At 59.6% G+C, this 12,659-nt stretch overlaps 1 protein-coding gene across 2 annotated transcripts in view; it reads left to right on the top strand.

The window, feature by feature from the left end:
• The window catches only part of AGAP3 (ArfGAP with GTPase domain, ankyrin repeat and PH domain 3), a 148,952-nt gene that overhangs the window by 135,019 nt on the left and 1,274 nt on the right, over positions 1–12,659 (top strand). For both annotated transcript variants that reach the window (XM_075704778.1, XM_075704777.1), the window contains exons 14-16: positions 10,758–10,912; positions 11,429–11,519; positions 11,863–12,085. In XM_075704778.1, coding sequence (XP_075560893.1) covers positions 10,758–10,912; positions 11,429–11,519; positions 11,863–12,085 — 469 coding nt within the window. The remainder of the gene's footprint in view (positions 1–10,757; positions 10,913–11,428; positions 11,520–11,862; positions 12,086–12,659) is intronic.

Below are 12,659 nucleotides of genomic sequence, written 5' to 3'. Positions count from 1 at the left end.
GGCGGTGGGAAGGGAGCAGTGAGGACACCACCGTGAGTTCGGAGAGCACGGCAGAGGCAGGAGGGGCACAGCAGAGCAGAGGGGGCATTGTGATCTGCAGCCACATGAGCAATCCAACCTCTGTGTCTCCAGCTTTAATCCAGTCTTTCCAAGTGCCTGCGTCCTTCCTCAGTCGGGGGTGGGTGCAGCATCCACTGGCTCAATGCTGTTGTCAGAGGCGACAGCCCGCTGCTCCCAGGTACATGCTGGCTCAGAATGCCTTCCACGTCGGGTATTGTACAGTGGGTTTTCTGGCTTTTTGGTTGGCTTTTCAAAAGCTTGCCTTGTTTTTTATGTAATCTACCATACTAGAAAACTGATCCAATTGCAGAATTGGGCCTCCAAAGGCTGGGCCACCTCTGTTGTCCTCACGGGTCGTCCCACATCGGCACCTCCTCGGGAGGCCAGGCGTGCGCGCTGTGGGTCCGGAGGGGCTACGGGCAGCACCGGTGCCAGCGGCACCATGCTCCGTGTCTGCAGGAGCTGGCCGCTGCTGCTGTGTGGAGGCAGCACGCACTTAGAGGTTCACAGCTTGGTCCTGCTGTAGCCAGTCCGACGTTTCAGTAGCAAACAGCTGTATGCCCCGTTTTGGGGAGAGGGGGACATCTCTGTCTGGAAAGGGTCCTTGTACATCCCTGTGCTCAGTACAAATTGCAGAGCTGAATCACGGGCTCCTTTTCAGGCAGACAATCCCCTGCCTGCCATTCGGCTGATTGGTGCTGGTCTCCCTGCCTGTGGCACCCTCCTCGGGCGACTCATTTTGTCGCTCCCCTGGCAGCCCTAGGACTGCTCCCCAGAGCTGACGTGGCCCAGGGCACCGCGGCGGCTCATCACCCGGACCAAGCAGCCCAGGGCGGAGGCAGAGGAGTGACTCTGGGACTGATGCCTGGGTCGTCTGCTGCCTAGGCACTTGGGGCGAGCACTAGACTGGAGTCACAGCCAGGTCACTGTCCTGCCTGGCAGCCTGCGTTAGAGGTGGAAACTGGCAGCAAGCAGCTCAGAGAGAATGAGCTTCTATGTGAGGTCCCATCCTGATGCCTTAGTGGTCAGCAATTGGTTCCAGCTGTGAACCCGGGGCTGAGCATTGCCCCACATCATGGGCATGACTGATGGCTTATGTCATGGACTGGTGTCCACAAGTATGCCTGATTCTTCCTTGAGTCTTTTTTAGCTGCTTTTGAACAGTTACAGCAGGTTTTTTTCACAGCAGGATAATCTGAGCTTTTTGCTTTCGCATAGTCAACACGGTGAAAGCGTAAAAATCGCTGTGCAGAGAGCAGGGCTGCCGTGCTGTCTGGCAGAGCTGCCATCCCTTGTGGTGCTCGTCCCGCTGTGGAGGGTGCACCGTCTTGGGAGGAGCGTGGGGGACAGCACCGCGACCGGCTGTGCTCTCCATGAGCTCATGCCGCTGTGGCCGTGCCAGCGTGGGGAGCACCGCTGCCGGGACCCCCCAAAGCCTCCTGCCAGGAGACCTCAGCAGCCACGTCAGGCCAGGCACGGTGTCGGGCTCAGCTCTCCCTTGCAACATCTCCCAGGCACGACCGGCAGCAGGGAAGTGTGGCGGAGCAGACGGCTTGGGCTGCGGCCAGGCTGCCTTCAGATGCGCCCAGCCCGACGTCTGCGTGTGCAGGGCACGAGCGTCTCAGGTTAGCATCCTGGGAAAGTTGGTGAGGTCTGGGGATAAATTGCCATCAGTTTATCTCATTTAGGAGGTAATCAGAGCCAGGGACGTGCGGAGCAATTGAATCTTAGTTGTTCTGAAGTATCATAAATCAAACGAGCTGTTGCTTTTTTACATGGTCGCATGTTAAAGAGAGCGCAGTGTCAGGTTGCTAGGGAGCATCAGCAAACTATGGCAAGCGTGGTATTGGGCTGCCGGGGATGTCACCAAACCGGAGAGTGTGGCTCCGGCTGTCAGGGAGCACCCACAGGCTGGCAGATGTGGCGTCAGGCTGTCAGGGGACGTCGCAGCAGCCCTGGGGAAGAGCTCGTCACCTCGGTGGGGTTGCAGCGCCAGTCTGCAGGGACCATCAGGAAAGGCTGCTCGAGATCAAAGCCCAGCAAAGTGCTGTGGCCAGGAGTGCCCTGTCCTGCCGCAGACAAGCCCAGAGCCCCCGCTGCAGCTGTGCCTCCTCCGTGCCTGGGACCTCTGGCTCCTGTTTCGAGGGGCTGGGAGGGCCCCGGGGAGCCACCAGGCATGTCTGACGGCAGGAGCACCTTCACGACGCTCCCTACGCCAGCATCCCCATGGCTGCCAGAGCTCCGGGGATAATGAACTTCTCATGTGCTTAAAGAGTGATGCAGGGTGCATGGCGAGAAGCTGACAGCCCCTTAATGTGCTTCTCAGTGGCGGCCAAACGACGCGGTTTTGTCTTTGTTTTTTAGTTTTAAAACCCACGGGAAATTGATGGCCAGTAAAGAGTTGTGTTGGGGCGATGTGCGTGATTAATACCAACTGTCAGGGGCTGTCGGAGGCCGATCTTGGCGAGCTGGGAGCGCAGGGCTGAGCTGCGCTTACCAGATTGCTGGGGATTCCAGCTGCTATTGCTCAGCTCCCGCCTGCCCCACGCAGCTTGTGTCACCCGTGCGCTCCCTTCCGCCAAGCCTCTTAATTCAGTGCTAACAAGTCACTCCTGCTCATTACAGACCCCGCGAGCTCCCTGCTCCATCCTGGCGGGAGGAAAACAGCCTGTGCCTGGGCATCGCCGCGCCACGGCCCATCCCCTGTCCCCATCAGCTCCGCACCCCCTTGTTCTGCAGTTCCTGGGGGGACCTTGTACAGCTCTGCGTCGCCCCTCTGGGAGACCCTCGTGTGCACATGCGTAACCCCACTGGTGCGTCTTGCAGCAAGCTTCCACACGCACCATCGAGCCTGTGCTGTCCACACCCTCCCTCCTGTGCCCGTCAGCGTGACCTGCCCTGCTCCCAGTGCATGCACGCACCCCGCATGGCCCTTCTGCTGCCTCCCAGCCCCGCTGCGCTGTGTGCACATGCTGCACCCCATATGGCATCCGCCCCGTGCCCCCTATACACAGAAATGACACTCCTGGTCCCTTGCGGTGACCCCCTCTGCACATCACAGTGTACCCTGCGCTGTCCCTTGGGAGCACCTTCTCTTCCAGATACGCAGGCTGAACTGCCTTTGCTGCCCTTCCCCACACGTGCGTACACGCATGCGCACACACATTCGGTGCCCCGCAGCATGGCCTCTGTTGTACAGTTGAGTGTGCCCATCTCTGCTGGTGTCGCTGAGCGGAGCGCTCCCCGCCCCGGCCCCAGCCCAGCGTGCCCCCGCGGGCAGGGAAGCCAGCCCGGGGGCGGTGGGGACGTGCCAGCTCAGCTTGGGGCACTCAGGGGTCTGGGGGCACTGGGACAGAAGGCGCTGTGGAGTCTCCATAGCAATGCTCTTGCTGCGGCTCTCCTGGCGGCTTGTCGCTGTGGAGGGGGCCTGTCCCTGTTGCACTAATACAGGTTAGGAATATTGGGTTTAATGATCTGCAAAATGAGGAGGCAGCGAGCTGACATTTACGAATGGTGCTGCATCCTTCTCTTCCCAGACGCCTGCTAATTTGTTGATATCCCAAACACCTCATAATGATGTGGTACAGTGGCAGCTTGCAAACAAGCATCCTGAGGCTGGGGGGCCTGCCGGCTGCCCTGCTCCTGGACACTCTTCACGCACTTGGCAGCAGGAGAGTGGAGCCATGGGCCAGGAACTCCCCAGACCTCAGGCCGGACCAGCCCTTGGTTCCCTGCCATGTGCCCCACACACTGGAGGCGTCCCCCCGTCTCCTCCCTGTGTGACCACCCGCTCACCAGGGCATCCAGAGGCACCTCTGCTACACCAGCTCAAAGTGGGAGAAAGGATGGGAGTAGGAGAAGGAGAGTGCGAAGGGAGAGACTGGATGTGACTGGGAGCCGGGGGAGAGCAGAGGAACCTTCTGCTTCAAGAGCGGGGCATGGCTCGATGTGAGCTCTGCTTCTCGTTCTGCTGATGTTGAGTGGGATCCTGTTCCTCCTTCCTGGACCTGCTGGGATGCAGCGGGAGGTGTCCCACACTGTCCTGCATGCAGGGCAGGGGCTGCATCCCGTCTGCTCCGGGAAGGAGCCAGCTGGGGAGCCAGCTGGCATGGAGGGCTCTCCGTGCCTGGTGTGCTGGCATTGAAGTGCCTGCCTGTCCCCTGTGCTGAGCTCTCCCCTGTCCAGCTCGCCGGGCTGGGAAGTGCTGCCCTGTGTCTGGTGGGCTGACGTGTGGGAGCTCTGTCCAGTGCCTTGTGGGGGGAGAGAACTGCAGCCCTGCGTCCTGAGTGCTGGGAGAAGCACAATCCTGCCGCACTGGGTGAGGAGCACTGTGCCGCATCTCCCGCCGTGACTAGAGGGGCATTGCTCCATCTTCTGTGTCTTCACCACAGAGCTGCTTTGTGTCCTGATACTGAGGGATAGAAGAGCAGCACGCCCCACGCTGCTGCTTGTGCTCTGAGGGTGCTGCCCCAGCCCTGCGTGGGGGCCGCTTTGGGTATGTGTGAGTGATGTGGATGTGGCCAGCCTGTCCCACTGCAGCTCCCCCGGGAGGCACGGTGGCCTGGGATCTCATCCTGCATCCCAGGGAGAAGCAGGGCATCAGTGGGGAAGGAGGTGGGAAGTGCTACTCCCTTGACTCCACGTCGAGGTCCCTGCAGTGGGGTCTCTGGGCTGGGCTGGGCTCTTCTGCATTGATGCGGTGTGTAGTCTGAGCTTTCAGAGAGCAGGACAGATCCCTGCACCCAGCCATGTGCTGAAGCTAAGGTGTTTTAGCCACACAGATGTACCACTTCTGCTCAAAGCTGTGCTTCTTCCCACTGAGAGCAGAGAGAAGGGCCTTGGCACGAGCTGTAAGGGCAACAGTCCCCGGGTGCCACTGCTTCCCTTTCTCCCCATGCTGCTTCTCCTCTCCAACATCCCCTGCTGTTTCTGCAGGTGACGGTGACAGATCCACCAGTCTGCTGGGCATCTGAGCTCTAGGGCACCTTTGGGCAGCAGAGCTCTGTCCCACCCTGGCTTCTTGGTGGGGGTCTTCCCTTACCCTCGTCCTTTCACTTTGTGTTGGTTCCTGGCAGGGCATGCAGGATGTCTCAGTCCCCCCATTTCTTCCCAGTCCTGTCATGCTCATCTGCTGGCCCTGAGGAGATGCTTCCTCCCAAGGCTGGCTTGTTGGCCGTGGGGGCTGCTGGCATCCCCCCTCTCTAGCACAGCAGGCTGGTGAAGGGTAACTCCACAAGAGCTGATCACCTCGCTGCTGATCACCTCGCTGCGGTTGCTACAGGAGTCCTCAAGCCCACTCAGCTTGGCGAGTCAGTTGCTGGTCAGGTCTGAGGGCCACATGGCCCCTGCCCGTCCTGGCCACTGTGCGGTGCCCTCCGTAATTTTGCTCTCATTTGGAGCACTCATTGCTGGGCAGCGTTGGAGCTGGGTCATGGGGTTAACGCCCATTAGTAGAGCTGGCTCACACCGAACTCTGCTCAGCAACTCTTCACGGAGCTCAGTCTTTAAAACATCATCAAAAAATCATCAAGAGAGAGAGAGACAAGCGCGTTCATTTCCACTGCCCACTAATTCTAATGGAGCTGGCATAATGGACTCCCACCATCATGCCTGCAGGCAGCCGCAGGGCCAGGGAGACAGGCTCTGCCTTCTGGCCCTGGGATAGCCCCTCTACTCCGAGGCAGCTGGAAAGGGCTCCCTGTTCCTATAGGAGCGGCTTCATCTGGGACCTTAGCCCTATCAAGCCTGAGCTGGCAAGGTCTGGGGCTCTTCTGGCCACCGGGAAGGAGCCTGTGCCCCATGCATGGTGCAGGCAAGGGTGTGCTGTCAATTCTGCTTCAACAGAGGTAGTCCAAATCCTTGTGCCTGTGTCATCTGCTTTGTGTTATCCTTTCATCTGGCCAGAAATGCCCCTGCCACATCAGAAATCTGTGCCTCTCCCCAGAAAAATCCGAAAAAGCCCCATACTTTCCCTAAAGCTATGACTTGAGTCTGATTCAACTTGTAAGGGCCCCCCCGCCCAGGGGGCTCAGGAACTCGTCCGAGACCATCCAAGACACTGGGTCTGCACACTGTTTGAAGCTGCTTTGAATCCTTGATTCCCTTTCCAGCTCTGCCAAATCCTGTGTGCGTATCCGAGGGTGTGATCCCACAGCTCCCCGCTCTCCTGCCATAGCCATGCCTCGCTCAAGCCTCCAAAGAGGTCTGGCCCTGCAGTGCCGTCCTGCATTGCTGCAGGCAAAGAGGTAGTGATTTTGCTTGCAAAAGAAGCCTTAGTGTGGAAGAAAAGCTGCCGTCCTTTGTTAGCTCTTCCCGGGCTCTGCTGAGAGCAACAGGCCCTTTGTTCAGAGTAAAACTGGAATCCGTGAGGCACAAAGGAGGAAGGAGAATGGAGGTCCTGTGGCTTGCAAAGCCGGTGATGGGACTTTGGTCTGACTGGGATCGCTGCCAGGGCTGGGACCAGGCAGCCCCAGGGCTCCAGGATGCCCCTGAGCTGTGGCGGTGGGAAAGTCTGTCCGAGCGGGGTTGGAGCCCCAGAAATCTCGCTGTTTGCCCATGGTTGGTGTGGGCAGCCCAGCAGGGATCCCGGCGGTAGGGAGCCACCTGCCCCTCTTCTGTGCGCGTCCTGAGCAGAGGACTGGGAGGCACCCGGTACCCCCTGCCCCAGCACAGCACCTGAGGCAGAGGGGCCGTGCATTAGGGGAGCAGCAGCGAGCCCCGCGCAGGGAGCCTTGGGGCAGGCAGGCACTGCAGGGCAGGCGATCGCTGCCTCCTCGCTGCTGGGAAGCGTACCGGCACGGGAAGGCTTGGGCTGGGATTCCTGCCTTCGTGTCTGGTGGGGAGGTACTGAGCAAGCGAGAGAAAGGACCAAGGGTGATGGAGTGTGTGAGCCTGTGGCAGGAAGCCTCACGGTGTCCCTGGGACTGTGCTGACCTGCTTGCTGCTGTTTCAGTGGCAGCAGAAGCGGCTCAGCAGCAGGGAGCACTTGAAGCACATCCAGTACTTCCCAGGTCCCAGTGGCTGGCCTGGGCTCTGCAACACACTGACAGCAGCCACAGGTGGCTCAGACCAGGGATGGGAGAGATTTAAGGAGAATAGGGCCCATTCTGATAAAGCAGGGTACCCCAGGAGTGACTTTGTGGTTGCTACTCCAACAGTGTGGCCCAGCCCGAGATCTGGGAACTGCAAATGCTCCCTCAAGCACGTGGGCAGTCACTGCCCCCCAGGAAGAAATGCCACTCTTCCCTTCCTGGCTATTAATGTTTCTCCCTGGGCAGCGATTGGTCCTGCAGCTGTCAGGGGCCTGATCCTTGCTCTCATGTAGCCTTCTGCAGAGGCAGAAGGAACTGTCTCTAAGGACAGCTGGAGCGCTCAAGCCCCTGGACTGCAGATCCCAGTCACAGGTTGGGGCAGTGGAAGAGGTGGGGGCAGCTGCTGGCTCGTGAGTGGGCTGGAGCTGAGCAGGTGCTGGGGAGATGCAGCCGAGTGCCGTGGTAGTAGTTCCCTGTGTCGTCTGTCTGCTGGCTGCCATCAGTGCTTGGGTGCTCCCTGCCCATGTCCAGGGTATGCACGTGCTCACAAAGAGGATGGTGCTAGCTAGCCACGGAGGCAGTGGCTATTAGCCTGGCTGTTGTCTGGTTATTTCTTCTCCCGGTATTCAGAAGTTACCAGGTGTATGTTTTCCAAGATTCTTGGTTTTGAGCTGGCATTTGGTGTCCTTGGAGCCTCCACAGCAAGCGTCCTTAGGGTAGGAAGCACGCTGGCTGCAGGAAGCTCCCCAGAGCAGGGACTGTGGGGTCTCTTCTGTGGCTGAGAGCTGGAGGAAAGGCCAAAGTGCTGGGCCAGCCTGATGTCCCAGTTAGGCAAGTGCATCACAGAGAGAGGAAGAGTCCAGCAGTGTAACTGACTGCCAGCTCCCTGCGGTCTTGTCCTCCTCCTGATGCCCCAGAGTTTCTCATTCCCAGCAGGAGAAAGGCAGTTGCAGACATCTTTTCCCAGAGGAAGAGTCCCAAGCTGTTTCTAGGGCAAAATGAGTGAAACAGGCTCCCCTTCCTATCTGGGAAAGGCAAACCAGTTGGCACTTCACCTGGAGAGCCCTTCATCCTGGAATCATTGGATCCTCTCGAGGGTCTGCTGGTGTGGAGACCAAGCCTTGCATTCCTGCACCACCCATTTCATCAGCGCTGATAATCTCTAAGCCCCCGTGGCTGCTGCCGGGATCTGTGCAGGACACACCATGGAGTGCTCTCAGCAATGGCAAAGGGCGGGCATTTTTCCAACCAGATGTCACTCACACTTCTAACCCCCATGAAATGCAAGATCCTGAGCCTGCTGTGAGTAGCATGATGCTCTCCACCATGGCACAGTAGCAGGAGTGGCATTTTACCCTCCGGTTGTTTTGGGGTAAGCAGCTGTGCGTGATGGAAAGAGATGGAGTTGGGTGCTGTGCCCGGTACTTGTTAATGCAGGTGGTGGTGCCTCCAAAGGAAGGAAAGAGCACTTGCAAGAGAGGAAGGGCTGTGCTCTCCCGCCACCCCCAGCAGAGCTGTCTTTCCTGAAGGAGATTTCCTGTGGCTGCACCCGTTTTCTGAGAGTGTTGCGGACACAGCCTTGCTCAGCCGGTGCCAGGCGGCCCAGCAGCAGCTGAGGTTGGCCATGCCCTTGGTGGGATCTGGCTGGTGGCCTCTGCACCCCTTCATTAGCGCTGCTGGGGTGCTGCGGGCTGCAGCAGGTTCCTCAGTCATTGCCCTCCTGCTGCTTCCCTCTGCAGTAAGAGACTCCTCCGGCCGCAGCTTGTGGGGGGAGTCGGGCAGAGAAGAGGATCCCGTCCAGACCCCTCCGCTCAGCTCCCCACATCTGCCTCGGCAGGCGCGGACCCTGCCAGGCTGGAGGCCAGCACCGCTCTGCCTTGCTGCAGACCGGGCTGGGCCCCTCGGCCTCCTTGCTGTCTCTGGAGCTGTGCGGTTGACTCCCTGCTTTTAATAGAGAGCTGGGAAGGCACATTATGGAGATGAGGGTGTTATTTGCATAACGCTAATTAGGTAATTACAAATCATTTTGCTATGAGCTGAAGCGTGTGCTGTGACATAACGTTTATTAGTCATTCCATTCAGGCCCTGCTTAGTTAAGTCATTTACTGCACTAACTACTGAAGTTGGCAATAAAAGGTAAATGCTGGTGCTTGGGTGCGAAGCTGAGATGGGGTACCCCATGTAAAGCTGAGGCCCATGCACCCGCTTGGCACAGCCCATGGCATGGGCTGGCAGGGCAGAGCCCAGCCCAGACTAGGAGGGCATTGCAGCAATCAGAGCAGTAGCCAGAAGGGGAGACATTTTAAGTCTTGCTTTTCTGCAGGCTCTTGGTTGTTTTGGGGCTCTTTTCTTAGGCCCAGGGGGCCTGAGGTGCTTTCACACGTTTTCACTGTGCCCCGTCTCTCTGCTGCTGGCTCTACCAGGCAGCGCAGAGGTGTCTGTGCTCTGACACCCTCCCTGGAAACCTACCAGGCAGCCTGCATTTGTAGGGATGCTAATATTTCCATCTGTACCCAGCCTCTAAGTGCCTGGCAGTCTGAGCGACCCTTGGGGCTCGCCAAAACTATCTTCCCTGAAGATGGAAAGTCAGGAATTTGTCCCCATGTGTTTCACAGCCAGAAAAGTGCTTTAATATTGAGGCTGTATCTCCTGGGATTGCTTGCAGGGCGCAGATGCTGGTGCTGAGTGCCTGAGGAGCCGGTCGCTTGGCCCTGCCCTCCCGGGCGCTTTGCCCTGCGTGCGTCCCTGCTGCCGCCCACGTGCCTCATGGAAGCAGCTCCGCTTGGCCAGCTCCCAGGGACCCCCATGGCCACCAGCTTCCCAGGTTTGGGAGCCAGAGGCCACCTGACAGGTGCCAGAGCCAAGAATGGCATCACTCTTGCCTCTTCATAGCTCCTGCCCCGGTCTCTGTGACTTAGTGCTTCTCTATGGGAAGACAGCAGCCGTGCCGTCATGTGGGTCCGTGGAGCACCCAGGCACTGAGGCCTTCCCAAGCGGGACCCCCGCTCTGCTGCACTCCTCAGCTGGCGACGATGCCCCTTCTCGATGCACAGGACTGTGAAGAGCTGCCTTGAGCCCACCGCAAGGGCCTGCCTTGCATCTCCTGATTCAGTGTGCAGGGCTCCGTCCCTCTAAAGCCACCCATTGGCAGGCACTGAGCACTCTCTGGGCCCTCGGGGGGTGATGGGGCTGTTTGGGGCCACCAGCTCTGCGGAGGAGCTGATCCCACTGCTTGAGAGGTCAGCAGCTTTCTCCGAGGGTGGGACATGCAGGGCATGGAGAGCGGGGCGCAGAGAGCAGGCGCAAGCAGCTTCCAGGAGTCTGGTGCCACAGCCTCCTGGGTTTCCCAGCCCGGGATAGCTGGGGAACAAGGCTGTGGATGTTCATGTGTGGAAGGAGGGGCAAGCCCACGCTAGCGGAGCTGGCACGCAGGGAGCCGTGTGAGCAGCAGGAGAGACGGGCTGGCGCAGAGTTCTGGTTCCTCCCTGCAGGCACTCTGCCTGCGCCTCCCCGTCCCAGCCTCCTGGGGACGACTGCTGCCGGCGATCCTGCCCATGTGTGGGCACGGCAGTGGCCCGCAGGGATCTGGCTGCGCGCTCACGCCCTGCGAGGCCGGCAGACCCCCTCCTTCCCTGACCCCTGTCATGGCATACCTTTCTTTTGCAGAACCAGATGAGCCATTTGAGTTCATTATCGTGTCCCTGACGGGCCAGACGTGGCTCTTTGAGGCCTCAACATCAGAGGAGCGAGAGCTTTGGGTCCAGGCCATCGAGAGCCAGATCCTGGCCAGCCTGCAGGGCTGTGAGAGCAGCAAAAATAAGGTAAGAGGCCTCAGCTGAGTTCTGCTTTGTTTTCTCCTCGCTCGCATCTGGTTTGCTGCATCCATCCCTGTCGCAGGCTTTCCTCTCTGTCCAGGCTGGATCCTGTACTGATCCCTCTGCTCCCAGTCAGGGCTGAATCCCATCCCTGGGACTGTGCTGATCCCACCGGGTTTCCTGTCACCTCTCTGAGCTCCCTGTCCTCTCCCCAGCCTGGCTCCAGCCCCACGGAGCTCTCTGCATCCCACCAGGGCTGGATCCTCTGCTGGTCCGTTCCCTCCTTGGACAGCTCTGCCTTTTTGCTCCCCCGGCACACACCTGGCTATGAAGTTGGTGTTCTCTCTGGACCCTGTTCTCTGAGACCCCGTGCTGGACACCCGTCCTGCAGCAGAGCCTGCGCGGTGCCCGCTGGAGTGAGGTGCTGGCGGCTCCCCGACAGGCTCTTGTGGTGGTGATGAGAGGACATGTGGCAGGGCAGTTGGCCTTGAGTAAAGAGGATCCCTATGCATTTTGTTTCAGGCTCGTCTGGGCAGCCAAAGCGACGCACAGGCCATGCAGGCCGTCCGCACCGCACGTGGGAACAGCTTCTGTGTGGACTGCGATGCACCGAGTAAGAAATGCTGCACTGGGAGGTGGGGGCACTCACCCAGGGAGGGCAGGGGAACTCCACCGCAGCCACCTCCTCTCCTACCCCAAAGGGACCTACTCTGTGGGGCTGTCTCATCCTCTCCTGCAACGGACCCATTCTTCAGGGATGGGGGGCTGACCCACCAGCCAAGCTGGTCCTTGACCCCTTACTGACCAGCCTGGGGTCCTTCCCTCTCTGTTCTGCTGGGGCACCGGGCTTGGAAGGGGTCTGGTGGGCAGGTGCCTGCAAATACGGGTCTCCTGGGTCATAGGCTGGTGAGTCCATGCTGGTATTAACTCTCCCCCACTGATCTTGCTGCCCTCAGATCCGGACTGGGCAAGTCTGAACCTGGGCTCCCTCATGTGCATTGAGTGCTCCGGTATCCATCGCAACCTGGGCACCCACCTGTCCCGTGTGCGCTCCTTGGACCTGGACGACTGGCCTAGCGAGCTTCTCATGGTCATGACGGCCATCGGCAACGCCCTGGCCAACGCTGTCTGGGAAGGAGCGGTGGAAGGCTACCCCAAGCCCACCCCTGAAAGCAGTCGGTAAGGGAGGTGGGGGACTGCAGAGACGCTTCTCAGGCAACCACAGCAGGAGGCTTGACCACAGGAGTTTGGGAGCAGCCAGCCAGAGAGGCAGGCAGGAATCCTTGAGGTACTCCAGTGTCTAGGGTCCTGCCTGCTCTCCAGGCACTGGAGGTCCTCTCCCGCTGTCCTGGTGGGCCAGCAAGGCTTCATGGCTGGCCATGGCCATGCAGTGACTGCTGGAGCCGTGGCTGGCTGCAAAGCAGAAGGGGTTAACAGAGACGGCTTGGCAGCATCGTTTGGGTCTCAAGGGTGCGTCCCTTTCAGGCCCTTGTCTGTCCCTATCGGAGCGACTCTCCTGTCACTCATCCCAACAAGAGCCCATTCTGCGGCTTATCAACGGATAAGAGCGGGTCAGGGGGCGGCGGGAGTGAGCATGCTCCACGCGGGGCATTGATGGCCGCCCGCCAGATGCAGATGGATAGAATGGCAGCAGATAGCGGCGGCACAGCACACATCGATCCGCCCGGCTCCGCAGCCCCAGGCGGGACGGACGCTGCCGCAGCCTTTGTTTGCACCAGGCGAGACGGCAGCA

Source organism: Pelecanus crispus, chromosome 2 (assembly GCF_030463565.1).
Source record: "Pelecanus crispus isolate bPelCri1 chromosome 2, bPelCri1.pri, whole genome shotgun sequence".
Classification (NCBI taxonomy): domain Eukaryota; kingdom Metazoa; phylum Chordata; class Aves; order Pelecaniformes; family Pelecanidae; genus Pelecanus; species Pelecanus crispus.
Note: the sequence above shows the minus strand (reverse complement) of the source record. Positions and strands in the feature narration are given on the sequence as shown.